Source organism: Crassostrea angulata, chromosome 6 (assembly GCF_025612915.1).
Source record: "Crassostrea angulata isolate pt1a10 chromosome 6, ASM2561291v2, whole genome shotgun sequence".
Lineage (NCBI taxonomy): Eukaryota > Metazoa > Mollusca > Bivalvia > Ostreida > Ostreidae > Magallana > Magallana angulata.
The window spans coordinates 12,279,367-12,301,864 of NC_069116.1; the positions used below are offsets into that span (position 1 = coordinate 12,279,367).

The 22,498-nt window shown below is 34.4% G+C and overlaps 2 protein-coding genes across 3 annotated transcripts in view; one reads left to right on the forward strand and one right to left on the reverse strand.

Moving 5' to 3' along the window:
• The window catches only part of LOC128186577 (pre-mRNA-splicing factor ATP-dependent RNA helicase PRP16-like), a 35,150-nt gene that overhangs the window by 6,743 nt on the left and 5,909 nt on the right, over positions 1–22,498 (reverse strand). The window contains exons 12-21 of one of the 2 annotated variants that reach the window (XM_052856403.1): positions 22,211–22,357; positions 21,895–22,105; positions 21,702–21,764; positions 21,202–21,357; positions 20,832–20,932; positions 20,535–20,581; positions 20,162–20,324; positions 19,758–19,922; positions 4,018–4,166; positions 2,123–2,177 (exon numbers count right to left, since the gene is read on the reverse strand). In XM_052856403.1, the coding sequence (XP_052712363.1) occupies positions 2,123–2,177; positions 4,018–4,166; positions 19,758–19,922; positions 20,162–20,324; positions 20,535–20,581; positions 20,832–20,932; positions 21,202–21,357; positions 21,702–21,764; positions 21,895–22,105; positions 22,211–22,357 (1,257 nt within the window). Of the gene's footprint in view, positions 1–2,122; positions 2,178–4,017; positions 4,167–19,695; positions 19,923–20,161; positions 20,325–20,534; positions 20,582–20,831; positions 20,933–21,201; positions 21,358–21,701; positions 21,765–21,894; positions 22,106–22,210; positions 22,358–22,498 lie in introns of those variants that run through there. The other variant, XM_052856404.1, reaches the window with a different exon arrangement.
• Positions 12,996–17,113, forward strand: LOC128186579 (amphoterin-induced protein 3-like). The gene is made up of 2 exons (XM_052856405.1): positions 12,996–13,275; positions 15,015–17,113. Exon 2 carries the CDS (start codon positions 15,020–15,022, stop codon positions 16,844–16,846), a length of 1,827 nt encoding a protein of 608 aa, XP_052712365.1. The 5' UTR covers positions 12,996–13,275; positions 15,015–15,019; the 3' UTR covers positions 16,847–17,113.

Here is a 22,498-nt window from a genome sequence, read left to right on the forward strand (position 1 = left end):
ATTCATTACGGTGAATTTATCGATTATTTTCGAGAACTAAGTCTTGTCTGTGGTGATGATTTGTGCTTAGGTCCAAACACTGTTTCACTTTCGGTTTGCCAGAGTAACTGCAGAGAAGAGTTGATTAAAATCAACTCCCAAAAAGGTAACAGGAAACACACTTTTCCTAACAGACAGTCCATGATTGAAATTTCATTTCAATCAATACATAATACTTTCATGACATGAGTTGAGCTGTGTTGCTATATTGTTTTCTTTCAATCTTGAACACAAAGTCATAGCACAAAAACCCTCAATCCTACAGGGGTCATAACTTTTATGAAAAATTTCCTTCAACATGATGCGGATATAAACAGTTGTTTTTGCTTTTAGACAAAGGGATATTTTATCATTTAAGGTTACATTGAGGGGTATAACTCTCACTTGAATTAATGATTACATTGTCAAGTTTAAAGGGTGATTTCTCTAAACTTTTGCCCAACATTCTCTCTAAATGAGTGCTTTTGAATTGTTATTATAGCATTGAATCATGATTTTTTTTAAAGATACAGTCTCATAACTGCAGCGGTGTGTGCATACAAATTGAGTAATGGGCGTTTGTTTACAGGATTCAACGTTTGTGACGTCATAATAAAACTCATCATTTTAACCTTTGAGCATCCTGTGTGTATTACAGTGTTATAAATGCCGTAGCTTTAAACACACTTTACAAGCAAAAAATATGTGGAATGTAAGTACTGTACATTCCTAATTAAATGTGAGGAATTAATATCCGCGTAAAATCGCGAGAAGCATCCTTCGCGGATTTTAAAATCTCGCGATTATTTACTGAGAGTTGAAAACTATAAGAAATAAGGAGAAAATTTCAACGTTCGCGATTTTATATTCTCGCGATTTGAAACAAACCAGCAGGATCGCGGAATTAAGTACTCGCGTAATATAAGGAATTTACAGTATTACAATTTAAATTTCTTATTGCATATCAATACCAGTGTAACATATCTTTAAAGCAAAACTTAAACATCAAAAGAATTAGGGGTGATGCACCATAATATCCTTAAAGGAGGAATGGAATAATTCTAGTTTGTTACATAGTTTTTTTTCTGAACTTAAGCAAACTAAAACCATATATTTTTCCTTTCAAAATACAGTTGTTCAAGCTTCAAGCAATTGGTAAAAGCATCAGACAATAATATGTCCGTTATAAGTTTGAAACTTACTGAGGGTATTACAATAGTTATGTTTTGATATGATGCACACAAACTCTCATCCACATTAATACTCCTTGTGTTTCATACCACTTTTAATTTAGAAGCTACATGCAGTTTACACTTCATAACTACAGAAAATAATCCCACCTTAAATTCAGAGGCCTACAGAAAGGCTAACATTCATCCACTATAACAAAGCTTTTTACAAAACCTATCTCTTCAGAGACCTGCTTCTTTTTAACACTTTTCTAAATCAAGACTAGGGCTGAGTTCCACCAAAGAATTTATGACTTATGACCAAATCTATGAATGCTCATTTTTGATCAGCTATCAAATGTTTTAATTTTATACCAGAAACACATCCTAACAATATTTAAAATAGTTTGACATAAATGGTTTTGTACATAAAATTACTGGTTGAAGACCACTTATTGAGAGTGAAAATATTAATGACTTTGTCATAAGTTATTTTGTAAAATGCAGCCCAGCTCCTTTGTCTATCTGAATAGTATTCCCTCTACAAAAAGAACTCAGAGACAAATGAAAAATAACATATTCAAGATGCAATGATGATAAGAATATCCAAGGACCTACTACATCAACTTGTTTATTATTATTAAAGAATGAATGTCATAACATTAACCCATTTTTACAGCAAGGCTACCAGACCAAGTTCATAATTTCTGGATACCTTTTCAAAACCAGTATGGAATGCCAGTAAAAGAATTCTTGGAAATGTATATCAGTAATTAGATCATGCTTATTTATAATCCCGAGGTTGCTACCGATATGAACTGGTTACATATGGAAGGTTTTTAAGGTTTGCATCAGGACAGTATACCAAGGTAGATTTAGATAACCTAACCTTGACTTCGTTGTTTTGTACATGTCTTGCATCAAAATCTTCCTACCTTTCTCATGGCCTTTATGTGGATAAAGTGTTCGTTGCACCAGGTGGCAGAATACCTGTACAAAAAATTAAAAGTAGACATATCATACTGTAATTATACTTTAATTAATAATATAAACTGATCATAGTTCACATTATACATTTACATCTACCAAGTAATTTTACCTCTACTTCTTAAGAAAACCAATTGTGATTCATAGCTCTAGAGAAAATGACTATAGCCTGTCCCAAGATATTTATGCTGCACATTTGGACGATTTTTTATATGAATACTCATACCTGTGAAAGAAGTGCAATGGAAATCAATGAAAGGGAAAATTTCCAAGATAACTTCATTCACACATTATCATTTTTCCCTCTTAAAAATTCACAGGAACGAAAACAGATTTCCTATGGAGATTCATAATGCAAAATGTTGACATCTTTTCTCAATTTGGAAGTCACTAGTAATACCTTGCACAAATTTTCAATGTTATCATCCGGGCTTAATTATGGCTGATGCAATGCAAAATCCCTGTAGACTTTCTATTTTTAGCTGTGTATTGAAACCTGACAAGCTAGAGGGGGCATTTCAAAAGGGAAATCTTGGGATCTTACTATTGAATGAACATTGACTGAATCAAGGGGTATTTAGGAATATCAAATAATTTTAGAAAATATGCAGCAAAAATATCTTGGGACAGACTATAGACTTCAGAATACTGAATACACATAATCCAGTTCTAACCAGTTTATTTATTGGTCAAAACCTTCAGCAACCTAAGAAAAATCATGGACTGTACAAAATAATCAAGATGATGTCAGATCCCAATTCCCATATGACAACTAGCTATTTCTATTATTTAATGTACTGATGTACATTAACATTAATTTAGTTACTTCTTTCAGTTACTCTTTTTGATTACTTCATTAATTTGTCTTAAAAAAGATGTAAATATAAACAGTAAAATGCCTTCTTTGGCGATTCATGCGGGTTATGAAGGTAGTGATCATTGCAGAAACACATTTACCTAAACCTGCATTAGCAGATATGTAATGCGAGTTATTAACATTTTTCTGCAATGGTGCTAAGTTCATATCCTGCATGAATCACCAAAGAAAGCATTTTACTGTTTAAAGGGAGTTAGACACGATTTGAGCTGAAAATTGTCAAATTTTATTTTTCCGTTTTATCATATAGAATGATTAAAGCAATATGAGCTGCAATTTTCATGTTGAATTTGTTTTTTACAAAAATGTTATTTTTTTTTAAAATGACAAAAAATATGATGGTTTTCAAATTTCTATAAGCTATATTTTCGTGGAAAAAGCTGTCAAGAAGCCTTAATTGTAGCAAAATTGAATCATTGTCGTCCTCTGAGTACAAAAATTGATCTGCTATATATTCCTTTGAGGAGAAATCTTTCTTTTGACAAAAATTAATGATGTTTTCAAATCTTATTTATCATAAAAGTTTAAGTTACATTCAGACTTATCGTACTAGCAGGTTTGTGCAGCAAAATAAAATTCTATAAAATACAGCTCATATTGCTTTAATACATGTATTGGTATGTTTAATGATTTGTCCAAATATGAAAGTCAAACTCAAGTTACAAGCATGATACTGTGTTTGCATTAAATTCTTCGTTTTGTAAAAAAAGCTCCAGTCTTGTTTTTGTTTGCACATGTGCTGTATTGGTATAAGTTTAAATGAAGGGGTGCATTCTTTTCTTGATAATATTATTTATGAACACACTGGATCAGTTTATTTTGATTGACACAGGTCACTTATAACATCTTAATTTTAGTCAAACATTCAGAATACACAAGTAACCCATTTTATACATAAAAACTAGAAAATAAAATTTTGATCTAAAATCAGGTCTAGGTCCCTTTTAATGAATATTTTTTTTTTACCCATTTCTTTTCCACTGTTGATACACATTCAGGAACGTCAAATGGTCACTCTCCGGAACCTGAAACTTTTCCCTGGCATTGTCGGAATCCTCTTCCCGACCTTTAGGTCGATAGAAAATGGCCGGAACTGACAGCATGGACACTATAATCTAAAACATCAACAATCATCATTTTTAAAAATTTGATATTTGAAGTGTTTTAAAAATTTTTGTTTAAAAAAAAACTATAGTATCTTGACCTTATGGTCAACTTTTAAATTTAAATACAATTAGTGGACAAAGCAGTAAAAATAGTGATCTTTGACATTCTGACAGGTCAGCCATTTATGATGTATGATATTCCTATGATATGCTGACAATGAAGCATTTTGATCATAGCTGGTTGGTCACTTATGATAAAAGTCAACACACTTGCTAACTGTTAATCTACACTATAGCTAAACATAGCAAATATCACTAATCATACCATGCATTTTCATAATAATGATTAAAGATATAGTTGTGAATTATTTCAAGAGACATTTTAGTTAGTTAATGCAAAACAACATAAGAATCCTGAACAAAAATATCAGTTTTATAAATACCAGAGAAAATACCCTGAGCCTTTCTAGTAAGTGGGATGGAACGATAGAGAAATGGATGAACCGACTGACAAAATGATAGACAGGCATAGTGATTCAAGTACATGTATACACTCTTCTGAATTTACAAACTCCATGAAGTTAAAAATATTTGCGAAATGTAGAAAAATGGTCCAAACATTATTGAGATAGCACGGCAGGGCTGTGTCTGTAACATGAATAAAGAGCATTAAATATTTTCAGAAAAATTTCAGCCTAATAAAGTTTTCTTAGTTCTGCTCCAAATATATTTAAGGCCCCGCTCTGCCAGCAACCTATAGTAATCTGTTTGTCCATCCCTCTGTCCTTCCACCCATCCGTCCCTCTGTGATCACTTGTCCAGAGCATTTCTTCTCTCCCTTAAGTAGCCTCATCTGGCTCAAACTTCACATACAGAGTGCTTTTTGGGTGAAAGTTGTGCAGTGACCTTGAACAATGTTTCTAAATCTAAGGTCAAGGTCATAGCAGAATTGTTTGAAAATCCTTGTCTGGAAAATATATTCTCTCCCCTTGGTCAAATTCGGCACATACTTCACCCACAGAGTGCCTTTGATCAAAGATGTGCATTGACCTTAAATGAAGTTTCTAGGTCAAGGGTCAAGGTCATAACACAACACACCAAGATCGTTTTTCAGAGCATATATACTATCCTCTTAGCCCTATCTGGCTATTTTTAATTATAATACTTTACTTAAACAGAGCTATTTGGCAAAGGGTGTGCAGTGACCATAAACTAATTTTTAAGGTCTTTCAACATCAAATGTGAAGGTCATAGCAGATCCCTTTCAAACTATAATAGACTATGTCCCATTGACTTAATTTTGCTCAGATTAAACCAAAAGAATGCCTTTAGGAATGGGATAATAAGCTTGAATTAAAGTTCTATGCCAATTGGTAAATTATTATACCGGTAGGTTAAGGTCAAAGCAAAATCCTCCGAAATGCTTTTCATCCTACTGTCCATTATTTATTGTGGACCGTTTGAGATGGTCACCGTCTCAATGATGTCTACTCACGTCTACAGAGGGACAAATATGGTAATTCCATTATACTCTCATAAAATTTCATTTGAAGGGGTAACAATTGTTATAATGGCCAACCAACCTCAATGGAAGGTCATTGATTGGAATTGATTTACATATTTTTAAGTGACCTTAAAAAAACAGACTAGTAGGGTAGAGATTATGATAAGGCAGGTTTAGAAGCACTGAAGGAGAAGATTTATTGTCTGTTTACATTGTAACTTGAGATGGAGTATTTTGTTAAAATTAAATATCCGGATTTTCACCCAGATTTGAAAAATAGAACTCATTTCAGGACATATGTCCTATTTTTATCTGAAGTTCTTTCATTTGCATTAAGATCTTGGTGAAACCTCCTTTTTTATTGACAGTATGACACACATGGTGAACCACAAATTATGTTGAGAATAGAAAAGTATTTGTCAAGAAATGGATGCCAATCATGCTGTTATCAGAAAAACTCAATAAAAAGTATGAAAAGTACATTTTTTAATGAGGTGGACCCTGATATTATATCCATTTAATCAAGAATAAGTTAATAATTCTAAAAAATAATTTTTCCTTTACAACTCTTATGGGAGATAACTCATCAGAAAAAGCACAAGTTTTATTCTCTTTTTAATCTTTCAAATTAAAATTACTGTACCGTGCAATCAGTTTTTATTAAATATTTCTCTGAAGAATCATTCTCATTCCCTTTCAGTAGTAGCTTATTCTTTCCAGCATCCAGTAAATCTTCACACCAGCACTTTCTGTTTTGTACATCATGCATTGACCTTTATAAATGCTTATGATCTCATAATTACATTGCATATGAGTAACACACAGATTCAAGACGCATGTCGACAAAGGTGAGAGCTTTATAGAAAATACAATTAACTGTTAAGAGGGCTGGATGGTCATGGCCATTTCTATGTTTTTTTTACCTCCTTTAGGCAAAGAGCTCTAAATAAAGATACAGAAAAATGTCAAAGTTAAAAGCCAAAATATTTATGATTTTTATTCTCTATCTAAAAATATCTTATTTAAAAGTTTGTAAGGTAGATCTTAATCACCCTGCCTCCTGAAGAGGTTTGTGGCTTTTACAGGGGGTTTTAAGGATGGCAGAATGCCTTTAATGAGTTGTGTTCAGCTTTAATGCGGTAAGTACATTCATTGACCTAGTCAGTATCCGTAGTGTGCAGTGTGCAAATGAACTATTGATACTAACTAACAATATGAATTTAGCTTTACACAAAAAGCCAGTATAATATTCCAACCTAATCAGGCTAATGCTCCCTTCCTCCATATACCTCACAATCACTATTTGCTTTTATGCCATAAATCCAACCACTCTCATACAACATAGGAAAAGTGGAAATATAAACATGTTCAATAGACAATGTTTTTTGGTGACCATGGCATTATGAACAGCCCCCCCCCCCCCCCCCCCTTGCTAGTACAGCTACCATGATCTTCTTAGGTGTGTCATGGAAAATGCAATCAAAGCTACCTTGCAATTTCTAATGCCAAAGTAATTGCAAAATATAACAAATATTGTTATCATAAGAAATTGAGGGGGGGGGGGGGGGGGGAGATAGTAGATATATACAATAATGACATCTGAATTGTTGGATTACATTAATTGGTAAATAAATAGATAAAAGAGCATACTAGGTACGGTTTCAGCCTAAAAGTTAAGCAAGTGCATATCATGGCCAAAATCTGACCAGGATGAAGAAATGTGAGCTTCTTCCAATCAATTTCTACCTGCTCCAAACAACCCCATGACCTGTAGGAAGACTCTGAATGTTTTTGTTGTAAACAGAAGCTAAGTCAGTACCCCGCTCTGAACTCTAGCTTATTCAAAACAGTCCAAAATGAATAGGAATTTTATTCAGAGCTCTGCTGTGATGCATTTGTTCTCCCTGACTGCAGCAGGCATCTGTCTGTCCCCTCTTGACCCCTGACTGTGTGGGCTGTATGGGCCCAGGATCTCTCATCTGTTCTACAACAGTCAAAGACCCTAGCAGCAGGAAGGGGGGAGGGGGAAGGGCATTCCTCTTCAAGCAACGTTACAGACCTGACCTTTAGAATGCTTGAGATTAGCAAGAAAACAAACTCATAAATCAAAGGAGGTCTTTTCTCATTTGTTGAATTATTAAATCACTTTGAAAATAATAAATAAAAAAATAATAAACCTGTTTTTGTCAAGTTTCTAAAAGCATTATAAATATATAAATATAATTGTTATGAATATACTCCAACTATGTAAACAGAAACATTATATTGGCCTCACACATGTAAATTTTTCTAGCCACTAGAATATTTTTCTTTAAATAATACTAGAAAAACTTTTTAAAGTAGTTTGTATATGTAGTATCAAAATCTTCATGATTATAATTTTGAAAAGATTATCTTTCAAACAATGATTTTAGGTAAATTTGGAAATGATGATAGCAGATTAAGTTGAGCATCTTACTTGCATAAACATTTCAAATACATTATCTTAATTTGACTCTCCTTTTCTGAACCAATTTTACACAAAAAAGGACGATTGTAGTGAAAACACATTCAACTGAATGGATTGATGGCTTCAAATTAATTTGTGCATAGGTTATTTTTGATTTTGTTTAAGTTTTTCTACATATTGAGATCTGCAAATTTCAGTGGCGGGGTGTTCTGTAACTGTGCATGCAAAGTTCGGATAAATTTCCATGACATTGGAGAAACCAGTGTTTATACCTTTTTCTTTTCTTGTGTACTTTTTGTGTTTACCTCAATTATCTGCAGCTGTCCAGAATGTCACCTGTAGCTGTCTAGTAGGAAGAAATTTATTGACCAGCTACATGTAACTTATTGGACTGGGTGCAGAACAATAAGAGATTTACTGGGCTTGGTTTAACAAAAGATGACATCACAAAAAAAATTTCAGGGATAATCCTTAAGGTCTTTCGATTGTCACATGAAGTCATCAGGATCATTCCAGACTATCTTACCGTTATTGGTTTTATTATCAGTGAAATGTGAATATTGGTTTTGGCTATTTTATTCATTTATAGATGTTTTTCAGTACATTTTAAGTTATTTAATGCGAAATGACAATTATATTTAAAATTTAAATAAATGTTTTCGATGGAATCGCAGAATTCAACAAAAAACTGACAGAACCATATAAAGCAATCATGTATATACACCTATTTTAACATTTTTTACCCCGCTTTGTAATTTTTTCTTTGCATACTTTGATAGAATATATAACAAGAGGCCCATGGGCCACATCGCTCACCTGAACAGCAGTCCCTTGTAACATTACATTTCGTAGCATAAGTATGCTTTTTCTATTTTAAACATTGAACCCCTTTCTGGGGACCCAGTTATGGTCCGAGGTTTATGGTTGGCTTGAACAACATAAATAGTAACATAGGAATGAAAATGTGAAGCACTGCGGTGGGACCGCACTTACACAACCTGAAAAACTTAACATAGCAGAGTTCCACTTCAAGAGGAATAACTCTCAGACTGTACAGAACACAAGAAAGATAACTCTTGGTTCCACTACATTAGAGTTTACACAATTTGAGGATCCTTGCATAGTAATCTCACAAACTGTAGCATTATAGTTCTCGAGAAAAACTTTTTAAAAACATTTTCAATATATCTTTCTATGTTAAACTTTGAACCCCTCTTGGGGCCACAGTGCTAAAGTTTTAATTATGTGGAATCTACATTATTTAAGGATACTTGCCTAGTTATCTCACAAGCTGAAGCATTATAGTTCCCTAGAAAAAGATTTTTCAACATTTTCCCTCTATATTTCTATGCTAAACTTTGAACACCTCTTGGGGCCCCAGTATTAGATTGAGATCACGGCTTTTATAATTTCGAATCTACACTATTTGAGGGTGCTGACGTAGTTATCTGACAAATTGATGCATTGTAGTTCTCGAAAAGAAGATTTTTAAACATTTTCCATATATACCGGTACTTCTACATTTAACTTTAAACCCATCTTGGGTCTCTAGTATTAGTCCAGGGGTCACTATTTTAAAACTGTCGAACCTTCATTATCCAAGGTTGTATGCATGATAGTAATCTCACAAATTGAAGCATTGTAGTTCTCGAGAAGAAGATTTTTTAACATGTTACCTTTATATTTCTTTAATAAATTTTGACCCCATCTTGGGGCCCCAGTATTGGTCCGGGGGTCACGATTTTGCCAATTAGGAATCTACATAAGCGAAGGATGCATGCATAGAAATTCCACAAACTAAAACATTGTAGTTCTTGAGAAGAAAATTTTTAAACTTTTCCTTTATGTTTTTTAAAATGTTTAAATTTTGAACCCCTCTTGGTGCCCATCAATTGTCCGGGAGTTACAATTTTTTGAATCTACATTATTTAAGGATGTACATGTATGCATAGTAATATCCCAAACAGTTGCACTATAGTTCTTGAGAAGAAGATTTTAAAACATTTTCCTACATATGTTAAAATCTAAACCCCTACTGGGGCCCCACTTTTTGTTCGGGGATCACGATTTTTACAATCTTCACTATGTATACAACCTTTTGTGTATGTATTGGCATTTTTGGTGAAGTGGTTCTTGAGAAGAAAATTTTTAAACATTTTTCATATGTAGTTCTATGTTAAACTTTGAACCCCGCCTGGGGCCCCAGTCTTGGTCCGAGGGTCACGATTTCTACAATTTAGAATCTTCATTATACATACAAGCTTTTGTGTAAATATTGGCATTTCTGGTGCAGTGGTTCTTGAGAAGAAGATTTTTTAAACATTTTCCTTAGGTATTTCTATGTTAAACTTTGAACCCCGCCTGGGGCCCCAGTCTTGGTCCGAGGGGCACGATTTTTACAATTTAAAATCTTCACTATATATACAAGCTTTTGTGTAAATATTGGCATTTCTGGTGCAGTATTTCTTGAGAAGAAGATTTTTAAACATTTTCCTATGTATTTCTATGTTAAACTTTGAACCCCGCCTGGGGCCCCAGTTTTGGTCCGAGGGTCACGATTTTTACAATTTAGAATGTTCACTATGTATACAAGCTTTTGTGTAAATATTGGCATTTCTGGTGCAGTGGTTCTTGAGAAGACGATTTTTAAAAAAATTTCCTATGTATTTCTATGTTAAACTTTGAACCCTGCCTGGGGCCCCAGTTTTGGTCCGAGGGTTACCATTTTTACAATTTAGAATCTTCACTATATATACAAGTTTTTGTGTAAATATTGGCATTTCTGGTGCAGTGGTTCTTGAGAAGAACATTTTTAAAACATTTTCCATATGTTGTTCTATGTTAAACTTTGAACCCCGCCTGGGGCCCCAGTTTTGGTCCGAGGGTTACCATTTTTACAATTTAAAATCTTCACTATATATAAAAGCTTTTGTGTAAATATTGGCATTTCTGGTGCAGTGTTTCTTGAGAAGAAGATTTTTTAAACATTTTCCTATGTATTTCTATGTTAAACTTTGAACCCCACCTGGGGCCCCAGTTTTGGTCCGAGGGTCAAGATTTTTACAATTTAGAATCTTCACTATATATACAAGCTTTTGTGTAAATATTGGCATTTCTGGTGCCGTGGTTCTTGAGAAGAAGATTTTTAAAGACATGCACCCTAAACTTACTGTTTCGCAATTATCTCCCTTTTGAAAAGGGCTGTGCCCTTTATTTTAACAATTTATAACCCCCTTTCCATAAGGATGTTTTGTACTAAATTTGGTTAAATTTGGCCCAGTGGTTTTTGAGAAGAAGTTGAAAATGTGAAAAGTTTACAGACGGACGGACAGACAGACAGACGGACGGACGGACGGACGGACGGACGACGGACAACGGGTGTTCAGAAAAGCTCACTTGAACCTTCGGTTCAGGTGAGCTAATAATTTACAAATGTAGCAACTTTGAGTGGGTTTGAACCATTATAAAAAAATTTATAGACATTTTTAGATGCCGACATGCATTTTTCAAGGTTGAAAATGGATTAAAATGCATTGCAAATGTCATAAAATATATACAAGTTTAATTAAATGGCCTTAAATTGATAAAAAAAAAACATGAATAAAGATTGTGATTAACTTCAGTAGGATTTGCTTTAATACATGTTTTAATGGAAATAAGATGAAAAATCAGTTAAGTTGGATAGCAGTTGCTGCTAATTGCCCTGATAGTGTATCTGTGTTAGCTCCTACAGCATGAAAAATAAATTTGCGACACATCCATATTTTAGTTAAATTTGATTGTTTTCATATTGCTCTTCAAATTTAAACAACAACTACAAAGACTAAACCATAAAAACAACAAGGGTGGAGAAACTGGAAGGTAATTTCAAATTAATGGAAAAGCCAGTGCAACAGCCACAACCTTCAAACCATTCAATGTGAGCTAGAACTTTGATTCATGCATATGATGGTTAACATTAGTGATGTCAAAATAAAACTCTTAATCTAACCTACTGACCCCCAGTCTTTATTTACAGTTTTTAATATCATAGCTTTTCACACACTTTACAAGCAAAATATATACATGGAATGTATATATTTAAACTTGCAAACTTAATTTGATACAGAATACTGTATACAGGGAAATATTCCCCCCCGTTTTATTTTTGCCCCTTTCGCCCTCATTGTCATCAGGCGAATGTAAGACTGGGCGAATTCCAGAGTCTAAAATCATATCGTAGTAAACACAATGTGTGTGGGCAAATTCAAGACGGGGCGAAACTGTTTGAAAGTGTAGAAGGCGAAAATTACACAGGGTAAAAATAACCCGATATACAGTATATAATCCAAGATGATCAGCGGCATAACAACATTAGGTATCCTTAAGTTTTAACATTGATATGAAAAAAGGCAGTACCAAAGTATCTAATGTTCATTAATCTCTTAATATTCATGATTTGAGCCAAATTTGTATGCAAGTTTTTTTATTGCTAAAAATGAAAGCTTTTCAATAAACCATATTCTGGCACAAGACCAATAAATTACTTATCGCCATCTTGAATATGGTATCTTATTGATTTATTTGGTTAATACACAGCCTTATCATATATCAATTGTCATTTTCTACAAAAAGATCTAGTTCAAGTGCTCTCTTTAAAACATCCATCCCACTTCACTTGCTCTACAATCATCAATACATGCTCTGTATACCCCCCTTCACCACAAAAAGACGTGACTGTTTTCCACTCAGTATCCCTGGGGTGACTGGTGACAAGTATGTCCATCTGGTCACAGTATCAATACATGTTCTGTTTGTGCCCCCCTCCCCCCCCCCTTCCCCTTATATCGGTGCCTGACCCCCATACCCCAAATTGAACAGGCTGCCTGCCTGTCTTCCTATATATGTGTATATATATATATATATACCCGGTACCCTATACATGATAGACGTAATCACTGATCACTGAATCAATATATGTTTCTGGTTTGGTGTTAATATATTTTTATTGGTGTATAGATATATCTATGTGTATACATTATGCGACACTGGGATGTACACCTCAGATTTGGACCAATGAGCATGATCCATTCTCTTCCTCTATATATACACCCACTAACAGAATTCAAATGTTCATTATTGGTTGTTGTGGTGGGCCCTTTCCATAGATATCTATACTAGTACCGGTAAGTCTGTTTTATTAATATGTCTATTTGTGATATATATTTTTTGAACAATTTTGTAACAAGTTATTACAATTAGAATATGTTTAGAATAATTATTGGTATATCTAATCTTAATTTCAAGGTTTCTTTTCAATAAACATCTCATGATTCTTATTTATCAACAGTGTAAAATATATTTTTTTACTCTAACATAAAAAAAAAAAATACATGTAGATTTGTTCAATAATGTTATTTTTCTTTAATAAAAACCATGTTGTCAAGAGATTTTCAATTTCAACATAATCCATGCAATAAATATTAGTTTATTTATAAATGACTCATTTTCAAATGAATATAGAAGTAGCAAAATAACTTCTAAAAATATTAAGATACCAAAATCTCATTCTGCAATGATCAATATTTAAAAAAAAAAAAAACCTTCCCTTTATCTGATCTAACAGACGATAGTTGTTTTATTTTACAGCTATCTTTTGGTTTATCTATAATCTTTTTCCTTTAGTATATATAGATAACATTAACTGTTGCATTGAAAAAAAGAATAATAATTTAAGCATCTGGCAATATGAATTATCCCACTTAATAGTGGCAAAATGACACTTTGATGGGCTTATCACTATTATACTTATTTTCAAATTAAACACATAATGAACATATTATTACCATGGTACTTGTGTACAATCAAATACTGTGTAAATCCTCTCCAGTGAGTCAGCATTCAAATCAGATGTCAAATACTACCAGAATTCAGTATAATTACAGAGACTCTAACATACGCGATAAAGGATTTTGTTATTCATTTGCAGCATAAACTGTTGCTTGAAGTCAAAGATAAAATCATTACTAGTTTAGAATGAATTGATATTTTGAATAAAATCTTAGACGCTCTGTCATTGCTTAACATAAAAAATAACTGCAGGCTGAGCATTGACCCTTTATCTAATGAAAACAAAAACCAGTTGGAAGGGACCTGTTGATTTTAGGTAATGATGCAGACTGTTTGTATCTCAGCCACTAAAAACAATTCATTCAGCAAAAAAATTTATAATAATTTTAAAAAATCACACATCAACATCAATATGTATGCATTTTATTTTAAACTTTAGACATTCTTTTATCACATGAAACTTACCATTCAATTTGAACCATAATTGAATTCATATCCTGATATGAATGATTAAAATGAATAAAAAAATTGATTCAACACCAATGTTTGACATAAAAACAGAGTGTGTCATTATGAGTATGGGCTTGGTCGTGCCTTGGTTTTGGGTTTTTATCAGCCTGGCAATCAAGGTCTGGGGTGCCAGGGGCAAGAAACTTCAGAATGATGTACTTAGTTTACCTGTCCGACCAAACTACCAGCTATTGTGGGACACAGGAGTGTAGAAAAAACACTTAACATTTCAATATCAAAGTCAATTTCTCAAATCAACAGAAGTCTTTATTCAATAGAGGGCATTAAGGTGAAAAGAAATAAACTTTCTACGTAGGTACCAAGAGCTCTGAACATCGGAATAACAAACACCAGAAACAGGATAAGGCTCTTTATCAATCACCTGTGATGTAGATCTGAACAAAATCCATCCTGGCCACAGAATCTTTCCACAATGTTGATTGCAGAATTTATTTTTTTCAAGTATAACTCAAAGTTAATTCTTACTGGTAACATGTACCAGAGTAGTTAATGGATAGTTCATTAAAATTCACAAAAATCTTATGTCAGAATTCTGCTTTTTTAGACAAAATGCAAAGACAAGTCACAAGAATGTGGTTTACCGGTGCTTTCTTGTTCCTTGTGACCTTGACCCACTCCCAACAGATAGATGACCTTTCTCCCAACTGTCGGTACAGAGCTAGTGAGCCCTCCATGACTTCTGTCACGTGCAACTATGAAAACACATCCAGTATTTCAAGATTACTGGAACTCAGTCGATCGTACCTGGAACAGGAATCTTGGAAATCCCTTGAAGTCACTGGAAATTCCAACATCACCTCATTTCCAGCCGATTACTTCACCGGAATCAAAGACATAGAATCTCTAGGTTTCCATGGCACCAGGCTTCAGTCTATACCAGATATCTTTGTGAACCTTCAGCAGGTCTTTACAATTGACCTGTCCCTTAATGAACTATTAGTCATTAGTACACTTCATTTACAGAAACTTGGCATCCACCACCTGAACTTGTCCAAGAATATCATCAGATTCCTAAAAGCAGATGATCTTTTATGGATTCCTTCTGTAGAGGTTCTAGATCTTTCCAACAATAACATTGGAGAAATAGCAGATAACAGCTTTAGTCCCACAAGACTCATCAGAAAACTAATTCTATCCTCCAATTTCTTGACATCCATCTCAGAACACTTTTTCTCTGGTTTGGAAAGCAATCTCAAGGAGCTATACCTGGGAAAGAATCAAATTTCTGATATTCATCCTCTAGCATTTAGCAAACTTCTTGAGCTGAAGCTTTTGGATTTGTCTGACAACCCATTAAATCTTAAAATTGATGTCAGCTCCATCAAACTTCCACAGCACATAGTACATCTAGACCTACAAAGAACAAAGCTCTCAACTCTGGAGTATTGTTCCCTAAGCCATCTCCATGACATTGAGTTCATAAACCTCCAAGGAAATGACCTTCATTGTACCTGTGGCGTTGTCTGGGTAAGCCAGTTACTGAAGCGCCACTTTTATCCCTCTCTTCACTCTCAGAGGGAGCAGACTGAAATACTGTGTCTCAATATGAACAATGAGACAGTCAATGCCTCCTCTATAGAACCAGAATGCAACAAGAAGACCAAACCTCCATGCTCAAGCCTCACAGCCCTGTCCCAGCTAAAGCTAAAACTTAAAGACCTCCATTATATGGTAGAAATCAGGAAAGGGAAGATCTGGATGCACTGGAGCCATCTGAACTCCTCTCTGATCTATGCCTATCGGATAGAGGTGATAGAACATGGCAAGGAAAAAGAGTATTTCTATGGACCTGTCACCATTCACTCCAGTTCCAACTATTTCAAAATAGAGAGCTTTGAACTGAAAAACACACGGCTGCAAGTTTGTCTTTACGTTATGGCTAATGAGACTTACGACCTACATGTGCAGTGTGCTTTCGTGGAGGACAAATCCCTGAACAGCATTGTGGGAATTCTGGCTGGCATCATTTTCCTCATCCCTTGTGTTATTGGTTTATCCCTTGTCATCTATCATGACAGAAAACACAGACTTCTAGAGGAATCAAAGAGACTGCTTCACTCGGATTCAGACTCTGAGGACGAAAGCCGGAATGTGTATAAACAGGAAGTCAGAGATGAGAATCTGGATGATGTTCAGGAAATTAAGAAAAGACAAATTCATGATGGAATCGTTCTAAACTCCACACAATTACCAGAGTCTATATCTCAAGTGTCTGTGAAATTCATTAACGAAGACACTGCCGTAGTAAAACAAAGTGACATCTCTACTGTGGATGGAGGTTTATCAAAACCCTATACAAACACAGACTCCTCAACAACGACTCCAGACTCAACCAGTGCCAACATAGAATTCCAGACCTGTGGGGACCCATCATAAGGATCAAGTTGTCATAGCAACTAGTCACAAGAAAGTCCCATTTTCTTTAGTGATAAATATCTATGCAATTACAACTATATATCATGTACTGTTAACTTTCATGGAAATTAAATCAATGCAGCTGTGTTGAGACTCTTGATTATGAAAATATGCATGGCTCGATCATCCATTTCATACTGAATTTGAAATATTCATGTATTGTACATACAATGTTTTGCATAATATATAACGTTATTTTTAGTTATGAATTAAAGAGAGTTAACCAAGTATGGGCTTTAAAAGTACATTAATTCAAATTCCACCTGCATTGACTTTTAGAACCTTTAGTTAAGACAAAGAGAGCCTCAAAAGCTCAATTTACTGTGTAAAATGTTATTATCAATGTTACCAAAATTGACATTTGCTCACTTTGCAGAAAAACTGTAAAATATCACAGAAAAGTGAAAATGCAAACTTAAGCCTTTTTTTTCATGAAGTCAATAAACATACAATAGCAGTTTGTCCAATTCCAAACTTAATTTGATCATGAAAACTATAAACTCATACAAGACAATCGACAAGCAAAACATTTTAAATTAATCATTACAATAATGTACATGATTTTCTAAATGTAAATGAATATGGTGAAAACACTTTCGGATAAAGTAAGTTTTCAAACTTTTTTTATTATTTTTAAGATTCATTCACCAAACTCTGAATTAGCTGAATGTAACTTTTTATGAATATAACTAAAATATTGAGCTAATTTCCTGTTATACAGTGATTTACTGAGGACTTTGCCTGTTTTGTTTTGAAATGAAAATTGATCTCCGTACAGTAAACAAACCTCAGACTCATTTTTTCATTTAGGATTTTTTTATTTAAGGGAGGGAGGGGCACTTGTCAAAGGAAAACAATTTTCAAAATGAATCCTTTACTTTTAAACAAACTTATATCTAACTTGTAAGGTTAGGCACAACAAAAGGGGTATGGTCACATGGTAAGATAAAAGCAATACAACAAGAGGCCAATAGGCCTTAACGGTCACCTGAGTAGCATATAACCCATACACAAACTTGTTGAGGAGTCTCATATATGCATTTAATTAATTAGGTTTCATTCTGGAGTAGAACAATTATAAATTTGTAATGACAACCACCTCCCTGCCTGAAATCTTTCAAAAAGAACTATGAAACCTATAATTTTGGCGAAAAACTTAAAGATCTGGTCTACAAAATCATGAATTCAGTTTTCCTTTAGGTGTGTGGGAGTAAAGAAGATAATTTTTAAACATTATATGCATTAACACCTATACATCCATTTTTGCCCTGCCCTAGAGTCAAAACCCATACTCCAGGGGACATGAAATTTAAAATTTTAGTAGAGGACTTCCTGGTAAACATAATTATTAGTCAGTTTTTTATACAGATGTGTGAGAATACAGAAGAAAATTTTAAAACATTATATGCATGAACACTATATTGCCATATTCCCCCTCCCCCACATGTCCTGAACCCCTGACCCTGGGGCCATGAATTTCACAATTTAGGTAGAGGAGTTAGTGGACATCATAACCATGTATTCAGTTTTTTTGCCCACATGTTTGAGGGTAAAGAAGAAGATTTTTTGAGACTTAATACATTTTTACTATATGGCCATATTGGCCCCACCCTAGAGCCTGAACCCCTGACACAGGGGTCATGGATTTCACAATTTTGGTAGAGGGCTTCATGGACATCATAATCATGCATTTAGTTTTTAACAAATATATATGGGAGTAGAGAAGAAGATTTTCTAAGATTTAATACATGTTTACTATATGGCCATATTGGCCCCACCCTAGAGCCTGAACCCCTGACACAGGGGCCATGAATTTCACAATTTGGGTAGAGTTCTTCATGGATATCATAACCATGCAACTAGTTTTTTCCTCACATGTGTGGGAGTAGAGAAGAAGATTTTTGAAAATTTGGTATTTTTTTTGCATATTTGGCACCACTTGTGGTGCCCCAGGGGTGGTAAAGCCACAAATTTCACAATTTAGATTCCTCTTACCATAGAAATGCCTCACATCAAAAATGGTAGCAAATGGCCTTGTAGTTTTTAAGAAGAAGTTAAAAAAGTACAATTGTTAACGCACGACGCCAGACGAAAACGGATAGCAATGTCTCCTGAGTTTACTCAGGTGACCTAAAAATAAAGACACAAGGGAATTCAATTGTTAAAAATCAAGATCCACTGGTTGATGTGTTGGTGCATCAATCAGACCAAATGGATCCTTGAAAAAATCCATAGATCTGAAGAATGTGTACATGTAAAATAACTTGGACGCACTCTTTTAATTTTAATATTTTGCACATAAAACTAAGTATCATGTAAATCTTATCAATGGCATACATACATGTACCTGATTTAGACACATATATTGCAGATTTATCATTCCAGCCCACATGGTAGTGAGATTTCTAAATCATCTGTAGTCAGGTATATTTTACTTTACAGACAACAACAATCAGAACATTATGTCATAAAGCACTCTTAAAGTACTCTACTTCATAATTTGAAATTTATATCTTTTATTTCTTATCTCTTTCCCCATATGTAAATTCTTGAAACATCATGCAAGATCAACTTCTGTACCCGCCCCCACAGCACCATATCATTGAAAAAAAATTTACTGGTACATTCTATGAACAAAACTTTTGACCAATATGTGTTAATTACTCAACAGCAACATGATACAATTGTGCTATGTACCGGTAAGAGTTGTGAAGGAAAATTCTGTTTCATGAATTTACTTACTAATGAACACATGATTTGCATAAATACATAGAGCTGATTGACTGAGATACATGACCAGGCAGACTTACCAGAATCTCAGCACTGCAGCCCATGTCCAGGGAGACAGAGATACATGTACAGACAGACTCACCAGAATCTCAGCACTGCAGCCCATGTCCAGGGAGACAATCAACATCTTAGACAGGGAGGGGTCCAGGGGGAACTCCACCATCTGTCTGCCCAGGGGGGTCAGGGATCCTGTGTTGTCCAGGGCCCCCGTGATCCACAGTTGGTACATAGAGTTCAGAATATTGTCCTAGAAAGATTATTGACTGTTTAATAGTGTCCAGTCTACATAATATTTAATACATACCCAATGCACAGTCAACATTTTTAACTAATTGTCAAAATTTAATGCATTTAACATATAAAAATGTATAGCACATTACATTTCAATAATCTCTCTGGATTTAATTGATTTTCCTTGCACACATTTATACTTTTATGAATATGTACGAGTTCTCAATTCATTGACATGATGTTTATCATTCTTACCTGAGGAGGCGGGTCCATAAAGTGGAACTGTAACAGATCTTGAACACCCAGGGACTTCAACAGCAGCACAACATTGGCCAGGTTTGTCCTCTGTATTTCTGGCACTGTGTTGGTCAGTAATTCATCTTTGTATTGTCTCTGTGTGTACAGCCGATAGCAATGCCTACAAACCCAAAAAACAAATCTCATCACCCTTATACTCAATGTAATAAACTTGCTGATGTTAAGATAAGTTGTATATCTGTGTGTATTTTTCTCGAAATTTCTTTCAAAGTGACAATAATGTCACCCTTTACAATGGAGTAACACCTTGCATTTATGCTACAAAATCATTCCTACACAGGATTAGTGGTCACAGAATTCTGTATCTTACCCGGGGCCTGTCCTGCCTGCCCTCCCTGACCGCTGGTTGGCATTGGCCTGTAATAGTCAAAGCAATGAAAGCATCTTTGTGGTAACATTTTCAATTCAATATGACAATAACAATACAACTGAACTATAATTATCATAGTGTCTTTCAAAAAATAATTTCAAACTTCAGTAATGCAAAAAAACAAAACAAACATTTTTTTAAAATCCTAATGAAATTATAATACCCTACAGGTAAAAAGTTTTAGTTTCAGAGAGACATGGCATTAAGCAGAAATAACTTTATCAAATATTTTCTCACCTGACTGATGGGGAAGATCTGGAGAGCATCCATACCGATTTTAGGATTGAAGACCTTAAGCTTACAGTAGCCAGCGTCTACCACGAACATGATTCCATCCACTGGGAGTCAATGCATACAGTTAAAATGTATTACCAGTAAATTTAAAGTGAAACATCATTTTAAAGACTTTAAACATAGCATACAACTGTTTCTCAAATAGATATGAATTGAATAGATCAATGAACAAGAACATGGTGTACTTGTTTACAGTTTCACCTGGTACATAGTATTCAGTAATAAAGCAGATAAAATATTACAATTAACATCTAATACACATGACTACCGATTTTTCACTGAAAGATGCCTGTCTAAAATAAAGGGAGATCACCTGTGAGAGAGGTCTCGGCAATGTTTGTAGCCACAATGCACTTCCTGACTCCATCAGGAGCTTTCTCAAAGATCTTGGCCTGGAGGTCACTAGGTAGCTGGGAGTAGATAGGGAGGATTGCTAATGGAGGGGCTTCATCCAGCTCCCCAAGCCGTTCTGACGTAATATTCAGAATATATAACACATAAGTATCTATACATGGGATTCAGAATAATTCATATGCAGTGTATATTAACAAGTCAGTCTTTAAAGCAACATAGTATGATACTGCATGGGCAGATTCACTGGGTAGGTCTCAGTTTCTCAAACGTGAACAAATTAATTCTGAATTTTTACATTGCTCAGTTACTTCTCCTTTTCTACCTATTTTTTTTATTCATAAACAAATGCTTACACTGTGCACTATTAAAAATTCTTTTCCCTTGAAATAATTTTACAATATTCCTTTAATGAATAATAAGTACACAAATACAAGTACAATGTACAAGTTTTCCACACACCTGCTAACAGTTCACAAGTTACTTCAATATCCTCCTGCCCTGGCATAAATACCAATATATCTCCTATAAAACAAAATTCACTCTTCAACAAAAGTTTAACAAAAACAAACACTGATCTATACAGAACACAGTTGAAAAAATTAACGATTTAGAAAAAGATGAATGAGCTATGAGATGAATCACTGATACTGGCCTTTCATCCCTGTGAGGTGTATCTGCATGGACTGTTTGACGGCTGAGTCTACATAGTCCTCCACCACATTCTTACTGAAGAAAATCTCCACCGGGAAAGTTCGGCCGGGAATGGTATAAGTTGGCACATTGCCAAAGAAGTTGGCAAACTTATCAGCATTCATTGTTGCTGATGTCACAATCAACTTCAAGTCATGACGTCTGGCCACAACCTGATAGACAGAATTAGCTTCTACAGTATATTACATGTTAATCATTCAGTGTATATGTTGATAAGGAATTCAATAGAAAGTACTTGTACTTGAATTTGTTCTTACATCCCTAAGGAGTCCAAACAAAACATCTGTATTGAGTGAGCGTTCGTGAGCTTCGTCCATTATGATAGCACTGTAGTTATCCAGGTCAGACTCTCTCAGAGATTCTCTCAGCAAAATACCATCTGTCATGTACTTAATGACAGTTTTCTGTAGAAAAAAATCACAAACCCCAACATGAACAACATCTTGCACAATAACAAAGGAGAAGTAATAACTTTTTTAAAGGACAAAAAATTTCTAAGGATTTGTGATCATACATATAATTAGGAAGAACATTACAGAACAGCA